The 22,586-nt window shown below is 42.9% G+C and overlaps 1 protein-coding gene across 3 annotated transcripts in view; it reads right to left on the minus strand.

Annotated features, from left to right (window-relative positions):
* Positions 1–20,560, minus strand: part of SDHC (succinate dehydrogenase complex subunit C) — a 50,504-nt gene extending 29,944 nt beyond the window's left edge. The window contains exons 1-3 of one of the 3 annotated variants that reach the window (XM_024254028.3): positions 19,546–20,560; positions 10,861–10,917; positions 6,349–6,450 (exon numbers count right to left, since the gene is read on the minus strand). In XM_024254028.3, the coding sequence (XP_024109796.3) occupies positions 6,349–6,450; positions 10,861–10,917; positions 19,546–19,658 (272 nt within the window). In that variant the 5' untranslated portion in view covers positions 19,659–20,560. The remainder of the gene's footprint in view (positions 1–6,348; positions 6,451–10,860; positions 10,918–19,545) is intronic. The other 2 variants (XM_024254035.3, XM_024254033.2) reach the window with 2 other exon arrangements.
* Between the last annotated feature and the right edge of the window lie 2,026 nt (positions 20,561–22,586).

Consider the following 22,586-nt stretch of genomic DNA (forward strand, 5'->3'; position numbering starts at 1 on the left):
CATGAATATGTTACCTTTTATGGCAAAGGGGAATTAAGGTTGCAGATGAAATTAAGGTTGCTAATAAGACAACCTTAAGATAAAGAGACAAGGCTGTGTGCGGTGGCTCACACCGGTAATCCCAGAACTTTGGGAGGCCGAAGTGGGAGGACAGCTTGAGCCCAGGAGTTCAAAGCCAGCCTGAGCAACATGGCCAAACTCCATTTCTAGAAAATATTTAAAAATTAGTCAGGCATGGTGGTGCATGCCTATAGTACCAGGTACTTAGGAGGCTGAGCTGGGAGGATCACTTAAGTCTGGGAGGTCGAGGCTGCAGTGAGCCATGATCATGCCCCACAAGTTTTATTAAAAACTTGTAGAAAACTTGTGCATTTCAGCCTGGGCAACACAGCGAGACCCTGTCTCAAAAACAAAACAACATAGACTATCCTAGATTATTAGGATGGGCCCAGTGTAATCGTAAAGGTCTTTAACAGCAGAAGAGAGAAATGAGAAAAAAGAAAAGCAGAAGAGGCTCACAGAAGAAAGGAGTCAAAGAAGAAGTGAGATGATGGAAGCAGGGTCAGCATGATGTGACTGAAGAACTCAATGTAGCATTGCTGGTTCTGAAGACGGAGGAAGGAAGGCAGAAGCCAAGGAATTCAGATAGCCTCTAGAAGCTAGGAAAGGCAAGGACATGGATTCTTCCCTAGGGCCTCCAGAAGGAAACAGAGCCCTGCCAACACCTTGATTTTAGCCCAGGGAGATCTTGTCAAACTTCTGACCCACAGAACTATAAGGTAATAAATTTGTGTTGTTTTAAGTCACTACGTTTGCAGTAATTTGTTATGGCAGCAAATAGAAAATTAGTATAGATTGTGGTGACTAGAAGAGGAGTGCAGCTGTAACGAATACCCAAAAATGTGGAAGTGCCTTTGAAATTGGGCAGTGGGAAGGGACTAAAAGAATTTTCAGGACCATGATTTTTAAAAAGCCCAGATTGCCTTGAACAGATTTTAGTAGAAATATGAATGTTGTCCTGGTGAGGATGTGGAGAAACTAGAACCCTCATACACCGCTAGTGTGAATGTAAAATGGTGCAGCCACTTTGGAAAACAGTCTGGTAGTTCCTCAAAATGTTAAACATAGGCTGGATGCCGTGGCTCATGCCTGTAATCCCAGCACTTTGGAAGGCTGAGGCAGGAGGATCACAAGGTCAAGAGATCAAGACCATCCTGACCGACATGGTGAAACCCCGTCTTTACTAAAAATACAAAAATTAGTTGGGAGCGGTGGCGCATGCCTTTAGTCCCAGCTACTCGGGGGCTGAGGCAGGAAAATCGCTTGAACCTGGGAGGTGAAGGTTGCAAGGAGTCGAGACTGCGCCACTGCACTCCAGCCTGGTGACAGAGCGAGACTCTGTCTTTAAAAAAAAAAAAAAAAAAAGTTAAACATAGAGTTACCATATGATGCAATAATTCTACTCCTAGGTATATACCCAAGAGAAATGAAACATATGTGCACACAAAAACTTGTACACAAATAAATGGTCATAGCAGCATTATTTGTAATAGCCAAAAAGTGGAAACAGCTCAAATGTCCATCAATTTATAAATGGGTAAATAAAACATTGTATGTACATACAATGAAATATTATTCGGCCATAAAAAGGAAGGAAGCACTGATATATGCTAAAACATGGATGAACGCTGAAAACATTATGGTAAGTAAAAGAAGCCAGTCACAAAGGACCACATATTGTATGACTACATTTAAATGAAACGTTCAGAATAGGTAAGTTTATAAGATGGAAAGTAAATAACTGATTGTCTAGAGCTGGGAGGGACAAACGATTGGTGGTGATGGCTAAGAAATGTAGTGTTTCTTTCTGGAGTGATGAAAATATTCTAAAATTGGCTGGGCATGGTGGCTCACACCTATAATCTCAGCACTTTGGGAGGCCAAGGCAGGTGGATCACCTGAGGTCAGGAGTTCAAGACCAGCCTGGCCAACACGGTGAAACCCCCGTCTCTACTAAAAACACAAAAATTAGTCAGGCATGGTGATGCACATCTGTAATCCCAGCTACCTGGGAGGCTGAGGCAGGAGAATCACTTGAACACAGAAGGCAGAGGTTGCAGTAAACCAAGATCATGCCACTGTACTCCAGCCTGGGTGACAGAGCGAGACTCCATCTCAAAAAAAAGAAAAAGAAAATATTCTAAAATTGTGGTGATGGCTGAACAACTCTACAATTAACAAAAGCCACTAAACTGTATGCTTTCAATGTGTGAACCATATGGTATACAAATTATATTTCAAAAAGGAAAATATGAATGTTAATTCAGCTAGTAAAGGCTCAGGAGGAAATTAGGAACATGTTATTAAAAACTTGTGGAAAGGGGATCCTTGTTACATAGGGCAGAAAGTTTAGCAGAATTATGTCCCACGATAATGTGGAAAGCAGAATCTACTGAAGTGGAAACCTGATTTCTTTTTGCTCTTTATAGTAAAATGTGAAAGGAAAGAAACAGACTGAGGGAAGAGCTGTTAAATAAAAAGCAAGCTGAGCATTGTGGCTTGCAGCTGTAACCCCAACACTTTGGGAGAAAAAGGTGAGAGGATCGCTTGAGCCCAGGAATTCAAGACCAGCCTGGGTAATATATTGAGACCCCGTCTTTACAAAAAATCAAAAACTAGCCAGGTGTGGTGGCATGCACCTGTAGTCCCAGGTACTCAGGAGGCTGAGTCAGGAAGATCACTTGAGCTCAGGAGTTCAAGGTTACAATGAGCTATGATCACACCACTACTACACTCCAGCCGGGGTGGCAGAGCGAAACCCTGTCTCTTAAATAAAACAAACAAACAAAAAAACAGGCCTTAATGATTTGGGAAATTCTCAGCCTTCCCAGCAAAAATACTAAAATTAAGATATTCACTGTTGCCAGGCACGGTGGCTCATGCCTATAATCCCAGCACTTTGGGAGGCCAGGGCGGGCAGATCACAAGGTCAGGAGTTTAAGACCAGTCTAGCCAACATAGCGAAACCCCGTCTCTATGAAAAATACAAAAAATTAGCCAGGTATGGTGGCGTGCGCCTGCAATCCCAGCTACTTGGGAGGCTGAGGCAGGAGAATCGCGTGAACCAGGGAGGCGGGGGTTACAGTGAGCCGAGACTGCACCACTGCACTGCAGCTCTGGCGATAGTGCGAGACTCTGTCTCAGAAAAAAAAAAAAAAAAAAAAAGATATTCACTGTCAAGGCCTGGCACAGTGGTTCACACCTATAATCCCAGCACTTTGGGAGGCCAAGGCAGGCAGATCACTTGAGCCCAGGAGCTTGAGACCAGCCTGGGCAACATGGTTTTATAGAGATGGTGAAACACCATCTCTATAAAAAAAATACAAAAATTAGCTGGGCGTGGTGACATGCACCTGTAGACCCAGCTACTCAGGAGGCTGAGGTGGAAGGATTGCTTAAGCCTGGGAGGCGGAGGTTGCAATGAGCCCAGATCGTGCCACTGCACTCCAGCCTGGGTGACTGGGTGAGACTCTGTCTGGACAAAAAAAAAAAAGGATATTCATTGGCAAAAAGAAAAAGCCAGGGCATGGCCATGTAACCTTATGTTAATACCTGAGAAAGATTGAAAGGGCAGAATATTTAGTCACATAAAAGGCGTTTTGAGATTAAGTATGTTACTAGTAGATCCCCTCAACCATCTCATCAGAAGCCAGAAACAGAGGCGGGATTATTTAGGAAAATTCTATAAGGGAACGGCTTGTCTAATGGAGCAAATTCCCATGACACAAGCAGGAGACCCACAAGGTTCTATTTTTTTTTTGGAAACAGAGCCCAGGCTGGAGTGCAGTGCCACTACAATCTCACAATCTCGGCTCACTGCAACCTCCACCACCCAGGTTCAAGAGATTCTTGTGCCTCAGCCTCCCAAGTAGCTGGGACTACAGGCGCACCACCACACCTGGCTAATTTTTTGTATCTTAGTAGAGACAGGGTTTCACCATGTTGCCCAGTCTGGTCTCAAACCCCTGAGCTCAGGCAATTCACCGGCTTTGGCCTCCCAAAGTGCTAGGATTACAGATGTGAGCCATCGCGCCCGGCCCCCACAATGTTCTTAAGAATGTTATACCAACAGAAATACTGCCAGCATAGACTAAAAGTGACAGAGAGAAGATGAAAACAAGACTGTCATACCCCAAAATTTCTACAGACAAAAAAGAGGCTGTTAAAAATGACTCAGCTGCAAAAGCATGTGTCATCTTTCACAAAGAAGGATAGCGGATGGAGCTATAAGCCCAGAGGGCAAAGCCAATAAATAGCCGCAAAGGATTATTCTCAGGCCTTGAAATCAAATGGTGTTTGCCTGCCTGAATTTCAAACCTGGTTAGAACCAGAGACTCCTTTTTTCCTTCCATTTTCTCACTTTTTGAGCAGGAATGTCTACAGTTGTTATCCTATGTCTGTCCCACCACTGTATTTTGGGAGTATGTAACTTGTTGCTTTAGATTCACAGATGAAGAGAAAATGTTCCTCAAAAGAGATTATACCCAGAGCCTCACCCATACCTGGTTCAGATGGGGAGATTTAGATGAAATTTTAAGACTTTGAGATGAGGCTATAGTAGGTTGAAACTCTTGGGGCCACTGGGATGTGGTGAATGTATTTTGTCATGGGACAGACATAAACTTTGAGGGCTAGAGGGTAGACTGTGGTAGGTAAAATAATGCACCCTCCCCTCCAGAGGTGTCAATGTATTAATCCCCAGAACCTGTGAATATATTATCTTATATCACAAAAGAACTTTGCAGATATTATTAAATTAAAGACTTTGAGATGGAGGCACTGTCCAGAAATATTTGGGGAGGTCTAAATATAATGACAAGGGGCCTTGAAAGGAGAAAAGGGAGGCAGAAGAAGTCAGAGTGATACAAAGTGAGAAGGATTCTGCTATTGCTTGCTTTGAAAATAGAAAAAGAATGCCATAACCCAAGGAATGTGGATGGCCTATAAAAGTTGGAAAAGGCAAGGAGCCTCTGGAAAAGAATGCAGCCCCTGCAAACAACTTAATTTTAGCCTAATGAGACCTGTGTCGTACTTCTAACCTAAAGAATGGTAAGACAATACATCTGTGTTATTTTAAGCCACTAAGTTTGTGAAACTTGTTATAGTAGCAATAGAAAACAAATACAGGGACTGGGCGTGATGGCTCATGCCTATAATCCCAGCACTTTGGGAGGCTAAGGTGGGTGGATCACTTGTGGCCAGGAATTTGAGACCAGCCTGGACAACATGGCAAAACCTCATCTCTTACTAAAAGACAAAAATTAGCCAGGCATGGAGGCACATGTGTGTAATCCCAGCTACTCAGGAGGCTGAGGCACAAGAATCACTTGAACTCAGGAGGTAGGGGTTGCAGTGGGCCTAGATCGCACCACTGCACTCCAGCCTGGGTGACCAAGCAAGACTGTCTCAGAAAAATAAAAAAAGAAGAAGAAAGCAAATACAGGAATAATACTTGGATATCATCATCATTGCAACTTCTTGTATCATTCAAACATGTTAACAAGCTGGGAATCTGCTTATTAGCATGTCTGAATAATTTAAGAAGTTGTGGCCGGGCATAGTGGCTCACAGTTGTAATCCCAGCACTTTGGGAGGCTGAGGCGGGTGGATCACTAGGTCAAGAGATCAAGACCATCCTGGCCAACCTGGTGAAACCCCATCTCTACTAAAAATACAAAAATTAGCTGGTTGTAGTGGTGCACACCTGTAGCCCCAGCTACTCGGGAGGCTGAGGCAGGAGAATCGCTTGAACCCGGGGCAGAGGATGCAGTGAGCTGAGATCACGCCACTACACTCCAGCCTGGCAACAGAGCAAGACTCTGTCTCAGAAAAAAAAGAAGAAGAAGAAGAAGAATTTGCAAAGTTGCAACTTCTATATAACTTAGCATATATACTATATACCTTCCATATAAAGGTATATGGGAACTCTGTATGTTATTTCTGCAACATTTATGTAAATTTGAAATTGTTTCAAAAACAATTGTTTTTGAATTGTTTAATTGTTTAATTAATGGGAATTATATTTTGACTTACCAGAATTTTCTAAATGGTAGTTTTGCAAAATAGATTACCCTTGTAATGACAGAAGATAGAATTTAGTCATCTCCACATAAAAAAGGTGTAAGATAATCCTTATGTTATCTCCCTCTACCCTGAAGGGTTCACCTCATCTACATAGCAGTATTTTGGTTGAGTGAAAGTGAGGGAAGTATCAAGTAGGCTGAAGATCAACCTTCGGAACTTTCACCCACTACCTCTAGATTCTCTGGCTCCAGAATCCTTCCTTACCTGTAGATAGTGATGTGGGGAGACAGAGGACGGTTTGAACCTATATTCTTATTCCAGAACCGCTCCATCTCTTCTTTGGCTGTGGTTCCCAAAGGAACAGCACTAAAATAAAACCAGACAGTTTGAAAATAACTAAAAGTAAGCTTGGTTTAATATTTTGCATAACGTTTTGTTAAGTCAATATTTTGCAATACCAGCCAGGCATGGTGGCTCACGCCTGTAATCTCAGCACTTTGGGAGGCCTAGGCGGGCGGATCACCTGAGGTCGCGAGTTCCAGACCAGCCTGACCAACATGGAGAAACCTCGTCTCTACTAAAAATACAAATTAGCCAGATGTGGTGGCGGGCGCCTGTAATCCCAGCTACTCAGGAGACTGAGGCAGGAGAATCGCTTGAACCCAGGAGGCGGAGGTTGCAGTGAGCCAAGATTGCGCCATCGCACTCCAGCCTGGGTAACAAGAAACTCCCTCTCAAAAAAACAAAAAACTTTTGCAGTATCTTTTTAGAAAAGGTTTTGTTAGGGAAGCAGGAGCCTAGGAGAGCCAGAGTGACACTATTTTAAAATCGACTCCATCTTGTTATAGCAACAGAAACAGAAAATAAAAATAAAATAAAATAATAGGCCGGGCACAGTGGCTCAAGCCTGTAATCCCAGCACTTTGGGAGGTTGAAGTGGGTGGATCATGAAGTCAGGAGTTCAAGACCAGCCTGGCCAACAAGGTGAAATCCCATCTCTACTAAAAATAGAAAAAAATTAGCCGGGTGTGTTGGCACACGCCTGTAATCCCAGCTACCTAGGAGGGTGAGGCAGGAGAATCACTTGAACCCGGGAGGCAGAGGTTGCAGTGAGCCAAGATCACACCATTGCACTCCAGCTTGGGAGACAGAGCAAGACTCCATCTCAAAAAAATAAATAAATAAAATAAAAATAAAAATAAAATAAAATAAACTCCATCTTAAAACTAGCAAGGCACATTCCTTACCAGTGACAACCCACGGTTCCAAAATGTTTACAACTAAGGAAGCAGCTTGGTAATACCTGCAAGGACAAACTCCAACAACAGAAAGTCCAGATGTCCCAATACCCATAACAACATATGCTTTCAAAATAATTATAGTTATGCTTTGATGTACTTACACACTAAAATGTCAAGGATAGTTTTCTTTAAATCAATAGAATAATAAATTCTGTCATGCTGTCTGGTCCCCCGCATGTAGGCACAGCTTAGTTTAGTCCTTACATAGACAAGATCCCTATATAAGGAAAACTTAGACCAGACATGGTGGCTCACGCCTATAATCCCAGCACTTTGGGAGGCTAAGGTGGGCAGACGGCTTGAGCCCAGAAGTTTGAGACCAGCCTGGGCAACACGGCAAAACCCTGTTTCCACAAAAAATGCAAAGAAAATTTAGCCAAGCATGATGGTCCGAGCCTGTAGTCCCAGTTACTCAAGAGGCTGAGGTGGGAGGATCTCCTGAGCCCAGGGAGGTAGAGGCTGCAGTGAGCTGTGATTGCATTATGGCACTCCACCCTGGGCAACAGAGCAACACTCTACATCAAAATATTTTTAACAATTGGCCAGGTGCGGTGGCTCATGCGTGTAATCCCAACACTTTGGGAGGCTGAGGCAGGCAGATCAAGAGGTCAGGAGTTTGAGACTAGCCTGACCAACATTGTAAAACTCCATCTCTATTAAAAATACAAAAATTAGCTAGGCGTGGTGGTGCACACCTGTAATTCCAGCTACTTAGGAGGCTGAGGCAGGAGAATCACTTGAACTCAGGACATGGAGGTTGCAGTGAGCCCAGATCACACCACTACACTCCAGCCAGGTAGACAGAACGAGACTCTGTCTCAAAAAAAAAAAAAAAAATTTAATAATTAAAAAAAAAAAACCAACCCTTAAAGACCTAAAATATATATATATATTTAAAAAAAAAAAGAGAGAGAGAGAAGAAAAAAAGAACCTCAAAGACAGCATGTTCCCCTACTTGCTTTCTGAGGGCACCCTACTATGTAATTGAGTAGTTTCTAATAAACTTGCTTCTTTCACTGCACTTTGCTACTCACCTTGAATTCCTTCCTACATGAGATCCAAGAGCCCTCTCTTGGGGTCTGGGTCAAGACCCCTTTTCTGCTAACAGTATGGTGGTCTGGATAAACCCACAGTATTAGGAAAACATGTTCCTCCACTTATCTTATTTTTATACCAACTTTAATTCAGTTAACCTGAATCATCTGATGAGGTCATATCAGACGATAACTCTGCTTTTTTTTTTTTTTATTTTGAGATGGGGTCTTGCTCTGTGGCCAGACTGGAGTGCAGTGGTGCAATCTCGGCTCACTGCAACCTCCGCCTCTGGATTCAAGTGATCCTCCTGCCTCAGCCTCCTGAGTAGCTGGGACTACAGGCACATGCCACCGCGCCCCGCTAGTTTTTGTATTTTCAGTCAAGATGGGGTTTCACTACGTTGGTTAGTCAGGATGGTCTTGATCTCTTGACCTCGTGATCTGCCTGCCTCGGCCTCCCAAAGTGCTGGGATTACAGGCATGGCCACCATGCCAGGCCGATAACTCTGCTTTCTAATCCCACCCAATACACAGGTCTGGCGATGAAAGCACAACTTCTTGTTGGCTGGCAGGGCAAGTATATTTAAAAAATATTCACATAAATAGATTATGCTTTTCCAGGGCCAGAGTTTTATCTCATACATTACCATCTGCTCTCATCTGGCTTTTCAAGATTCCCTTTCAGGTTCTCAAAAATCAAGAACTAGATTCAGCTTGGTACCTCAATAGTTTCTTGGTTTCCTTTGTCACTGGGCTAGGTTGAAACCAACTATTAAACAGCCATGCTCAGGCTATGCACAATTCTCCATTGCACCATCCAGGTGATCCTTCTACCTCAGCCTCCCGAGTAGCTAGAACTACAGGCACACACCACCACACCCAGCTAGTTTTTGTATTTTTTGTAGAGAAGGGGTTTCACCATGTTGCCCAGGCTGGTCTCAAACTCCTGGGCTCAAGCGATCCGCCCACCTCAGCCTCCGAAAGTGCTAGGATTACAGGCATGCGCCACCATGCCCAGCCTACTAAATTGTTGAGGATAGCTGTTTCTTATTTATTTATTTATTTATTTATTTATTTATTTATTTATTGCGACAGGGTATCCCTATGTTGCCCAGGCTGGTCTTGACCTCCTGGGCTCAAGGGATCCTCCTGCCTCAGCTTCCCAAAGTGCTGGAATTACAAGTGTGAGCCACCACATCCAGTCTTTTTTTTAAAATAGAGATGAGGGGTCTCACTCTACTGCCCACGCTGGAGTGCAGTGGCAAGATCACAGCTCACCGTAACCTTGAACTGCTGGACTCAAGCCATCTTCCTGCCTTAGCCTCCCCATAGCTGGAACTATAGGCACACACCACCACACTCAGCTAATTTTTTATTTTTTAATTTTCTGTAGAGACTGGGTCTTTCTCTGTTGCCCAGGCCGGTCTTGAACTCCTGGCCTCAAGTGATCCTTCTGCGTAGGCCTCTTAAAGTGTTGGGATTACAGGCATGAACCACTGTGCCTAGCTGATTATATTTCTATAAAATATATTATTTGGGACAAATGAAAAATCTGAAAATCAACTGTATATCAGATAAGAGTTCATCAATGTTAAATTTCCTGAATTTGATAATTATGCTTATATAATTACACTGCATTATGTAAGACAATTTCTTTGTTCTTAGGAGAAATATTTAGAAGTAAATGGTCATGATATTCACAACTTACCCTTAAAGCATTCAGGGAAAATACTAATAATTAAATATGTATTAAGCTGAACTACACTAAATCATTAATATTTCACCAGTTTTGACCTACAAAAATAAAAATTTCATATGGCATAATCTAAAATACAAAAAAGAGTGATAAGCAAACACAATAAAATGTTAACAGTTGGCAAATGTGGGTGAAAGATATGTAGAACTTCATCCTACTATTCGTATAACTTTTCTGAAAGTACAAAATATTTCCAAAATAAAAAGTTTTTAAAAAATACACAAGGGCAATTGTTGACATCAACAGGCTGAGAATAAATATACAGCATGAAAGTCCAGGTGCAGTGGCTCATGCCTATAATCCCAGCCGAGGCAGGGGGATCGTTTGAGCCCAGGAGTTCAAGACCTGCTTGGGCAAAATGGTGAAACCTCGTCTCTACAAAAAATACAAAAAATTAGCCAGGCATGGTGGCACACCACACGCCTGTGGTGCCAGCTACAGAAAGCTGAGGCTACAGCAAGCCCTGATTGTACCACTGCACTCTAGCCTGGGCAATAGAGTGAGAGCTTGTCTCAAAAACAAACAAACAACACACATACACACAAACGATAGTCACCACAATTACTTAAGTTTCAGTCAACTGTCTACAACTGCCCACTGTCGTACATATCCATCAAATCTAAGTCAACAATCTATTGCTCTTCCCTAAGGAAAAAAAAAATAATCTCCAGACTTAGAAACTTACTTTCTGATACAGAGCTGAGGGCTAAAGTGGGCTCGGAGGCAATGACGACTAACGTGTCTGCAAGATAAGAGAATCAAAAATCAATACACATTTAGAGATCAACTTTAGTATATCAACTTCTCTATTTTTAGGGGTGAAGGGATAGATTAAAAATAAGATATAAAAACAATGACAGTATTAGTGTCCTTGATACCATTTTCTAGTTGAAAAGCTACAACTCCAAGTAACTTGAAAAAATAAGAAATATTACCTAAAAATGCAAAATAAAGTTAAGCAAACACAAATAATGCAAGATAAAAGAATAAGAATAATCAGAGTTGGTAATGTTCAACAGAGAAATAGAGAAAGTGATTTTTTAGAAGCTAGGTCTTATAGGAGGTGATGTCTAAGAGACAGGGTTAACAAAACAAAAAAAAAAACAGAATAAGCCCACGGGTAACTGCAACCACATAGCTTAGCTTTAGCAGAGGTCTACTACAAACGGATGAATTTAAAAGGTCAGGCCAGGTGCAGTGGCTCACGCCTGTAATCCCAACACTTTGGGAGGCTGAGGCCAGTGGGCTACTTGAGCCTAGGTGTTCAATACCGCCTGGACAACATGGTAAAACCCCATCTCTACAAAAAACATGACAATTAGTTGGGTGTGGTAGTGCATGCCTATAACACGAGCTACTCTGGAGGCTGAGGTGGGAGTATCACTTGAGCCTGGGAGGCAGAAGTTGCAATGAACCAAGATCGCACCACTGCACTCCAGACTGGGTGACAGGGCTAGACCTTGTCTCAAAAAAAAAAAAAGGTTTAAGAGTGCAAGGGGTTTGTGAAGAGAGCATCCTAAATATTAAGCTAGGTCATTTCAGGAACTAACATCAGTCAAACTCCAGATATCCTGAATGAATTTCAAGTCAAAAAGTCTTCCATGTAATTATAATAATGTGCAAAAAAATGGGAATAAAAAAAATTTTTACTGACCCCATGAAAGTTTTCTACTTAAAAATTGCTATTTTTGAAATGTATACATCAGTGCCAGAATTGCTTTTCAAGTCAAAAACTAAGACGTGCCTAGGCATTCTATCTAAGGAGAATTTAACTGATCCAAAGTTTACACGGTACAGGTTGAGCTCCCCTACTGTGGAAAATCCAAAATCTGAAACCCTCCATAACCCAAAATGTTTTAAGTGCTGACATGATGCTCAAAAGAAATGCTCACTGGAACATTTTGGATTTCAGCTTAGTGACACGCAACCAGTAAGTATAACGCAAATATTCCAAAATCTGAAAAAAATCGGAAATCCTAAATACTTCTGGTCCCAAGCTTTTCAGAAAAGGGATGTTCACCGTGTACTATGAAAAACACACGACCATTATACCCTTCAGTCACATCATTATATCAAATCTTTCCAAAAGCATTTAAGAAGGTAAATAACAGTGAATTTCTGGGACTAAAACTTAAAAACACATTGATTCTACAGAAGTTTATTGCATCTCCACTACTTGCAAGGCACTAGGATACAAGATCTCATACAGATCTAATGATCTTCTAAAAAAGCTCATGATGTCCCTCACACCATTGATATTAGATGCACAAACTTTTCAAAAGCTGTATACTTCATATTAGTACACTAGAAGGGCCCACTATTTGAAGGAAAAAAATCTAACGAACACTTCCTTCTTCAGCTCTTCCCTCTTTCCAGCTTTGAAGGCAAGAGGTGAATACAGACATTGTATACCCAAGGCTCCCAGAAAGAAGTGGGAACAAATCTCTTTTAATCAATTGAATTGTGACTCTGAAGTTGCAGGGCACGCATTCCTCACACTAGGCTAGCCCAGTCACTCGGCTACCCAGCAAGAGTTTGCAGATGTGGGTTGGAATCTATGGCGTGCCCTCTCTGTCTAGCGCTATTGTTTCCCAGACAAATATCAATGTAAACTTTCTACAAGGCCCTCACAGAAACTAGCTGCACAAATGCCATAACCTTATTTGAAATATGACAAAAGTAATCATCTATCCTTCCCTTTCATGTGGAAACAGGAACTCTGTATTTTTAATTGACAAGCCAGAACTTACAATTTCTAGTTATTGTTGCCCCTTCTAAACGCATTAACATGTCTCCCCAAAATGTAATCATTGCTCAAATCATTTTTGAAACTCTTCTCTGGATTGGGGCAGCAATGGTAATGTAAAAATAACATTGGGAAGTAAAAAATCAAGACTGAAGTCTTAGAATAAGTTGTATAACTTGAGTCAGTCATTGAACTTCAGCGTTTTCAATTATAAAATGGGATTGATAATACCTACCTTATTGGTTGCTGAGGGGACTGCACAAGAAACCATACAGGAAAGCACTGTCTAAACTACAATACACCACATATATATGTAAGATATTATCACTGGTCTCCCCAAGGTCTTTAGAATTTGCATCACATTCTTTTTAAAACCCTCAGTGGTGACAAAAATACTCATCCACTGAAAATAAATTTGATTTCTGGAAAAAAAAAAAGTTATTCAAAGCCAAGTCTATGTGATCAAACTGAATACCATTTTTAGTCCAAAACAAGATGTGACTATAATATAATTTATCTTATTATAGTCATATATTATATGACTGTAATATAATGAGTTTCTAAACTTGATCTAATGGTATACCAAAAAGTTTCATAAATGTCTAGGTAACAGCAACAATAAAATAGATATATAACTTTGAATGACATGATGAATAATAATTTGTACACAAAAGTTCTGGTTAATGATTATTACCACCCAACTACCAAACTATAACCTAAGTCATCCTTGATTTCTTTTCTTTCACCACCGCCCCCCCATATGTATGCATGGCATCACCCAGTCCTATCATTAACAGCTAGGAAAATTCATTCCAATCCATTGCTATAGTCTATATCCTCTTCATTTCTCACTAGGACTGTAACAAGAGCTCCTGAACTGATCTCCCTCGCACCAATCTCTTACATATCATTCAATAACACCAACGCTAATTTACTGAAAAATAAATAAAATAACATGGTTTCATCATTCTCCTGCCTAAAAGTCTTTAACAATTTCCCACTGCTTACAGTATAAGATCCAAACTGTGGGCAAACAACGCACTTCACAACGTGGCCAACTCTCTGGACCTAACCTCCCACAAATTCCTTTCAATCCACTGTAATTCTGCCACACTGAACATTACATTATGTCCAGCTACAGCAAACCCTCTTTTGACCACATGCCTTTGCTCATGCTGTTCTCTGAATAGAGCCTCCCTCAGAGCCTGTTAAACTCATCCTTCAAAACTCAATTCCTAAAGGCCGGCGTGGTAGCTCATCCCTGTAATCCCAGCACTATGGGAGGCCAAGGTGGGTGGGTCACTTGAGGTCAGGAGGTCGAGACAAGCCTGGCCAACACGGTGAAACCCCACCTCTACTAAAAATACAAAAATTAGCCAGGCATACTGGCACACCCCTGTAATGCCAGCTAGCCGGGTGGCTGAGGTAGGAGAATCACTTGAACCCAGGAGGCAGAGGTTGCAGTGAGCCAAGATCACACCACTGCACTCCACCCTGGGCGACAAAGCGAGACTCAGTCTCAAAAAAAAAACCAAAACCAAAAAAAAAACAACCAATTCCTGGATAGCAAGATCACTTCTTTAGCCTTACTTGCTATATCTGCCTTGCTCTCACACTTGTTCACATCTATCAATATTTCTTATGTGGTTTAATAATTAATCTATTTATCTCTCTGCTAGACTTTGAGCTCAAGGATAGGACTCAAAATATTTTGGATCCATAGTACCATAGTACTTTATTTATTTATTTATTTATTTTTAAGACAGAGTTTCACTCTTGTTGCCCAGGCTGGAGTGCAATGGCGCGATCTCAGCTCACAGCAACCTCCACCTCCCGAGTTCAAGCAATTCTCCTGCCTCAGCCTTCCGAGTAGCTGGGATTACAGGCATGTGCCACCAAACCCGGCTAATTTTGTTTTTGTTTTTTGTTTGTTTGTTTTTGAAATGGAGTTTTGCTCTCGTCGCCCAGGCTGGAGTGCAACAGCACGATCTTGGCTCACTGCAACCTCCGCCTCCCAGGTTGAAGCGGTTCTCCTGCCTCGGCCTCCCAAGTAGCTGGGATTACCAGCACCCACAGGCACCCACAACCATGCCCAGCAAATTTTTGTATCTTTAGTAGAGACGAGGTTTCTCCATGTTGGTTAGGCTGGTCTTGAACTCCTGACCTCAGGTGATCCTCCCACCTCGGCCTCCCAAAGTGCTGGGATTACAGGCATGAGCCACTGCACCTGGCCTTGGATCCATAGTACCTATAATAATGTCTGACACAAAGAAGGTTAAAAAAAATAAAAAAATTAAAAAAAAAGGTTTGTGAATGAATATGCTTATTTTAAAAAGCAGTTTCATAAATTGAGAGTTAAACCTTAATATTTAGGGGCATTTCACATACGGCATTTAATACAATGAGTACTGGCCAGATAGTTAATGACTCTTGGTGACTTTGTGCTTAAGGAGCATGAACATTATTAGACAGAAGCCTAGCTGTCCTTAGCTTAGTTCTCTAACTCCTTGGCCTTGGCAAGTCATTCCTTGACTGAGTGCCAATGGTTTGTGTTACTTGGCTGGTTGTTCATCTCTAGCTGGTCCCTGAACTGTTTAGAGAATATACAAAATAGAGAGCATGTATTCAAAAGCCATGACAATACAATACTCTGATAACTAATAATTCTTAATTAGCCAAGCATAAACATATTTATATGCGGGGGAGGGAGAAGGGGAAGAAGATGGTCAAAGGATACAAAATTTCAGTTAGAAGGGAGGAATAAGTTCAAGAGATCTATTGTATAACACAGTACAGTTTTTTTTTTTTGAGATGGAGTCTTGCTCTGTTGCCCAGGCTGGAGTGCAGTGGCACGATCTCAGCTCACTGCAACCTCCACCTCCCAGGTTCAAACGATTCTCCTGCCTTAGCCTCCTGAGTAGCTGGGACTACAGACGCGCACCACCACACCCCGCTAATTTTTGTATTTTTAGTAGAGATGGGGTTTCACCATGTTGGCCAGGATGGTCTTGATCTCCTGACCTTGTGATCTGACAGCCTTGGCCTTCCAAAGTGCTGGGATTACAGGCAAGAGCCACCATGCCCGGCCACAATTGTTATTATTATGTTGTTACTATTATGTTAAACTATAGTTAATAAGGCATTGGCCGGGCGCGGTGGCTCATGCCTGGTTCGGTGGCTCATGCCTGGCTCAGGTGCATCACCTGAGGTCAGGAGTTCAAGACCAGCCTGACCAACATGGTGAAACCCCGTCTCTACTAAAAATACAAAATTAGCCGGGCATGGTGGCATGTGCCTGTAGTCCTAGCTACTTGGGAGGCTGAGCCAGGAGAATCACTTGAACCCGGGAGGCAGAGGTTACAGTGAGCTGAGATCGCGCCACTGCATTCCAGCCTGGGCAACAGAGCAAGACTCTGTCTCCAAAAAAAAAAAAAAACAAAACAAAACCACACACACACACACACATGCACACAACCAAGGCATGGCACTGCATACTTGAAAATCACTAAGAATAGATTTCAAGTGTTCCCCCACAAAGATGTAATGCATATGTCAATAGCTCCACAATGTATACATATTTCAAAACATCGTGTTATACCCCATATATACAATTTTTATTTGCCAATTAAAATAAGTAAATAAAATTTTTTTTAAGTTTAACCAAAAATAAAAATAAAGGCGGAGCATGGTGGCTCATGCCTGTAATCCCAGCACTTTGGGAGACCGAGGCGGTTGGATCATGAGGTCAGGAATTTAAGACCAGCCCAGCCAAGATGGTGAAACACCGTCTCTACTAAAAATACAAAAATTAGCCAGGCGTGGTGGTGTGGTGGCAGACACCTGAGTAGACACCCATCTACTCAGAAGGCTGAGGCAGGAGAAACGCTTGAACCCGGGCAGGGGCGGTTGCAGTGAGCCAAGATCGTGCCATTGCACTCCAGCCTGGGTGACAGACTGAGACTCCGTCTCAAAAAAAAAAAAGAAAAAGAAAAAGAACAAAAAAAAAGAGACCCCCAAAAGAAGAACAAAAAGAAAAGTTTAACCAATATTTCTCTTAAGTGGGCCCAAGTTATCGCCGTTTGCAACACAAATGAGGAAACCAAAATCATGGAATCAATGACCTTGACTTGTCCAAAATAAACGTAGAACCAGAAATCAGCTCCTAGGATTTCTCAGAAGGTATTTTCCTTTGAGGTTAAATCAGCACATTATAAACAGTTCCAAATCCCTCTAGTGAAACAGAATTAGACTGGGAACTTCTATCAAGAAAAAAAAAATTTTAATTCCTCATTTCTCCTCCTAAAAAAAGCCCTTATGAGAAATGGAGGTGTCCTTTCCATGAGAGCTTCAGATTACCACTGATGGAAAATATACCTTTCTTGGCATTGAATCCTAGTGTGGACTGTGGGGAAAAGAAAGAGAGATCAGATTGTTAATGTGTCTGTATAGAAAGTAGACATAAGAGACTCCATTTTAATCTGTAACCCTACCTCCAACCCTGTGCTCCCTGAGACGTGTGCTGTGTCAACTCAGGGTTAAATGGATTAAGGGCTGTGTAAGATGTGCTTTGTTAAACAAATGCTTGCAGGCAGCATGCTCATTAAGAGTCATCACCACTCCCTAATCTCAAGTACCCAGGGACATAAAACACTGCAGAAGGCTGCAAGGACCTCCACCTAGGAAAGCCAGGTATTGTCCAAGGTTTCTCACCATGTGACAGTCTGAAATATGGCCTCGTGGGAAGGGAAAGACCTGACCGTCCCCCAGCTCGACACCCGTAAAGGGTCTGTGCTGAAGAGGATTAACAAAAGAGGAAGGAACACCTCTTTGCAGTTGAGACAAGAGGAAGGCATCTGTCTCCTGCTCGTCCCTGAGCAATGGAATGTCTGGGTGTAAAACCCGATTGTATATTCCATCTACTGAGATAGGGGAAAACTGCCTTAGGGCTGGAGGTGGGACATGCGGGCAGCAATACTGCTCTTCAAGGCATTGAGATGTTTATGTGTATACGTATCTAAAGCACAGCACTTAATTCTTTACCTTGTTTATGATGCAGAGACCTTTGTTCACGTGTTTACCTTTTGACCTTCTCTCCACTATTATCCTATGACCCTGCCACATCCCCCTCTCCGAGAAACACCCAATAATGATCAATAAATACTAAGGGAACTCAGAGGCCGGCGGGGATCCTCTGTATGCTGAACGCCGGTTCCCTGGGCCCCCTTTTTTCTTTCTCTATACTTTGTTTCTGTGTCTCTTTCTTTTCCAAGTCTCTCGTTCCACCTAATGAGAAACACCCATAGGTGTGGAGGGGTGACCCATCCCTTCAGTGGACAGCGCTGCACAACTCAAAATGATACTGCATGGATACACTTAATGACCATAACGATCCTCAGCTTCTAAACACTAATCCCAAAACTCCTAAAATGAACTGTTTGGAACCAATATGATCATTTCAAACTAAACGTTAATTTTACCAAAAGCCCCTAACATCGATACCAAAATATATCAGAGAATTCAAAAGCATTCAATTATGGTCAAACCATCTGGAATAAGGAAGGCAGCACTGGCAAGACAAGCCTTGGCATACCTTAGAAAGAAGATACATATGGAGATGAAAAACAGGGAGAAAATGAAGGATTAAGATAACCCTGATTTCAACTCCAAGAGGAATCATTTTGTCACAGAAAAACTAAACAAAGTGCCTCTATTTTTAAACTGGGTGACTGAAGTGGAAAGAGAAATGAGAACACATTTGGGGAAATCAGGGATTGAAATCTCAACAGCATTGAAGCTAACCTTCCATAACAAACAATTTCCAAAAATAAGGCTGGCACAAAACTATGCTGGGATTTGTACCAGGCGTGTCTAAAGGCGCTAGTCGCTGTGACTAGAGAGGCTGAGTAGAGAATGAGATCTAGATAGCGGAAAGTTCAGAATGAAAGAAAATCTAGGGTATTTCTCTGGACAACTAATTCACATTTTAGAGAAAAACTAGGACACTCACTCTCCCTCCCAAATAAAAAGATTAACTGAAAATGAATTCCCCGGGCTGCTTTAGGGCAGCAGAGGTCCGCCCTGGGTGCTAATGCTAATCGCCACCCCAATAGGGATCCAGGCCTTCTGCACCCTTTGCCAGCAGCCCGCTGGGAACCCAGACAGCGCCCACTCACGGCGGGAGCAGTTAGTGTTTGAAGGCATTCGAAGCAAAGGCAAAATACACCAAGATCTCTCTCTCCCAAGCTAAATGTCTAAATACGCTCTCGAAATCGTAGGACCCATGGGTGGCTGACCTTGAAGTTATTTTCTCAGAGCTCGGCTCTGGGTGCAGGCCCGAGAGCAATTTGCGTTAGAAGTACTAGAGGAGGTGGGGAAAACAGAAGGGGCGAGAGCCGAGCGCCCCTCGATACGAAGTCAGTGACCCCGAAGCCCTACGGAGCGCACCGGGGCGGCTGGGGGGGACAGGAAAAGGGGTCTCTAGGATCCCCCAGCGCTTGGCCTCCACACCCATGGGTCCTTTCTCTGCCTAGGCACAGGATAAACAGTTATCAGCAAAACGTGAGGGGCCAGTTCAGATCTCCGTAGGGCCGCGGACACCAACTCCCAGTCCCACACTAAAGTCACCTCAGCAAGAGCGCAGCCATCTTGGGTTCCGGTCTGGACGGAAGTGACGCCAGGCGGCCCCGCCACCTGAGGGCGGAGGCGTGCCGACTGGGGGTCGGGGTTGGGGGTGTCATGTGACGAGAGTCTCTTTAAAAGGCTCTGGAGTTTCTCCGCTCAGCTCTGCCCAGCTGGTTTGCTGGTTGTTTTTTGGTTTTTGACTCTCCTCCGCCTCCTGCAGCTGACTTCTACCGGAATTTGCCAGGATTTCGGCAGAAACGCCGCTGGCTTAAAATCTGCAGTCTACGTTCCACTTGCCTACATATTCATTTTGTATCGCACTCCCAAACAGCAAACGGCGGACTTGTTTAGATTCTTCCTTAAGGACTTCTCAGTCTGTTGCGTTCCCCCTGCCTCCCAGGTCGGCCTAAAAACGTCGTGGTTGGCCGGTTGAGACACCGAAGAGAAAAGATACTTTGGGCTCCCTCCCTTTCTAATACGAAGCTTTAACCAGACAGATACATAAATTGTGACCTAAGTTGGGGAGTGTGTAGAGGGGCCTCGAGAAGACCTTGCGGACCACCATTCCCGAAAACAAGGAGCCTCATCTAACCACCTCGATTAGACCCCACAATTCCTGGGTTTGAGCTGCCACATGGACCAGGCGCCCACTAGCCGAGGACAACGCTCCCTTGTTCCTTGCTTCAGCGCTATGTGGGTGACACCCACAGCTAGAAGAACCCGGAGTGTGGGGGAGAACACGCTTTGATTTATGTATGTATATATATACAGTTTTAAGGAACCCAAGCACAGGAATCAACTGCCGAGCACTCAAGACTGAAGAAAGAGGAAGAGCAAATGATAAAGGAAGGGAACAGCACAAAACTTCTTGACTCTTGTGGGGAGTAGGGTGGAGAGGAGTAAAAGGGACAGCCTAGAGCAACTCCTATTTCTACAAAAAAAAATACTCAATTATGTTAATATTCAGATCTTATGTATATTTAGCATCCCTGCACTTCAGGATTTAAATAGAACAAATTCACTTATTTCTGCATCAGATGAATAATACTACTTGGCATTTCTATAATGCTTGACAAAGAAAGCAAATTCGTACACTTAAGGATTGGAAGAGGCTCTCTAATCCAATCTACTATCTATGCAGGGATCTTCTCTGCAACACCCCTAACAGCTGATCTTCAAGACTCAACCCCCCCACATTCAATGATGGGTACCTCAAACAAGTTTTATTTAATGAACAACTTATTCTTTAGAAAGTTATTATATTTAAATACGGTTTTGTGCTATCGAAATTCCAGTCATTGACTTGGCTCTCTGGAGCTTCACATTAACAAACCCAAGGAATGCCTCTTTCACTCAGATCTTTTTTGGTTTTTCTTTTTCTTTTTTTTTTTTTATTTTGAGATGTAGTCTCACTCTGTCGCCCAGGTTGGAGTGCAATGGCGCTATCTCAGCTCACTGCAGCCTCTGCCTCCCAGGTTCAAGCGATTCTCCTGCCTCAGCCTCCCCCCGAGTAGCTGGGATTACAGGCGTGCACCACCATGCCCAGCTAATTTTCTGTATTTTTAATAGAGATGGAATTTCACCATGTTGGCTAAGCTGGTCTAGAACTCCTGACCTCAAGTGATCCACCGGCCTCGGCCTCCCAAAGTGCTGGGATTATAGGTGCGAGCTACCACTCCCAGCCCACTCAGCTCTTTAAATATTAATAATTTCATTTAGCATGTAGTTATGGACTTTTTGTCAGTCCGTGAAAAGTTCTGTAGGGGGTTCAAAGATACAGATGTTTGTATTGTCCCCAGGAAGGTTATAGCCTTAGCAGGATCAATAAAGACATGCAACAAAGAAAGTAGCAACAACCCATTGAAAAGGGTATAGATAAAAGGGGTGGTTAGATAAACAGAAAATGATTACTTACAGTTGGGAGGTGGAGTTAGGTGGAAATTTTGGAGGGGAGAGTTTTGGGTTTTTTGGGGTTTTTTATGTACTTTGAATTGCTGTTTTATAGAAATGTTGACTACAACACCCTGTAAACATTTGTCCATGATGATGGTTTTGCCTATGGACTTCATAAGCAATCCCATATTTAGAATTCCACAACCCAAATCTAATACTAATGACCAAACCCACCAGGGCTGTGGTCTAATGAGATGCCAGGAAGGTACCAGGACACTGTCCTTCACCTGGGTGAGCCTGCAGTGGTCTCAATAGCAGGAATAACAATGACCACCCCACTTAAATTAACTTCTAGAGGTCAGGCGCGGTGACTCACACCTGTAATCCCAGTACTTAGGGAAGCCAAGGCAGGAGAATCACTTGAGTATAGGAGTTCAAGACCAACCTGAACAACATAGTGAGATCCTCATCTCTACAAAAAATTGAAAAATTAGTTGGGTATGGTGGTGCCTGCCTGTGGCTCAGCTAATCTGGAGGCTGAAGCCAGAGGATCGCTTGAGCCTGGGAGGTTGAGGCTGCAGTGAGCTATCATTGCACCACTGCACTACAGCCTGGGCCACAGAGCACGACCTTATCTCTGAAAAAAAAAAAAAAAAAAAATTTTTTTTTAACTAGCCCAGCATGCTGGCATGCGCCTGTAGTTCCCAGCTACTTGGAAAGCTGAGGTAGGACAATTGCTTGAGCCTCAGAGGTCAAGGCTGCAGTGAGCCACGATCATGCCACTGCATTCCAGCCTGGGCAACAGAGCGAGACTGCCTCAACAAACAAAAAAACCTCAGCTCTGGTTATGTAGACATCCCCATTGCTAACTCCACCCCAACACCTTCAGATTCTCATGATGTACCAAATTGAATTCACCTTCTTTCACCTGTCATTTAAGGCCTTTCACAAACTGGTTTCAACTTTCCTGTCCAGTCTCATTTCTGACTATGCCACTTCAAGTTTCCCCAAATCAAGTCAAAGTGGATGGCACAAGATCTGCCCTGAATATATCCAGCACTTCAGAAACCTACATCTCATATACATACACACACACACACACACAAACACACACACATTCTCTCTCTTTCTATCTCTCTCTCACCTCTTTG

The sequence above is a fragment of the Pongo abelii genome, chromosome 1, assembly GCF_028885655.2.
Source record: "Pongo abelii isolate AG06213 chromosome 1, NHGRI_mPonAbe1-v2.0_pri, whole genome shotgun sequence".
Taxonomy (NCBI): Eukaryota; Metazoa; Chordata; class Mammalia; order Primates; family Hominidae; genus Pongo; species Pongo abelii.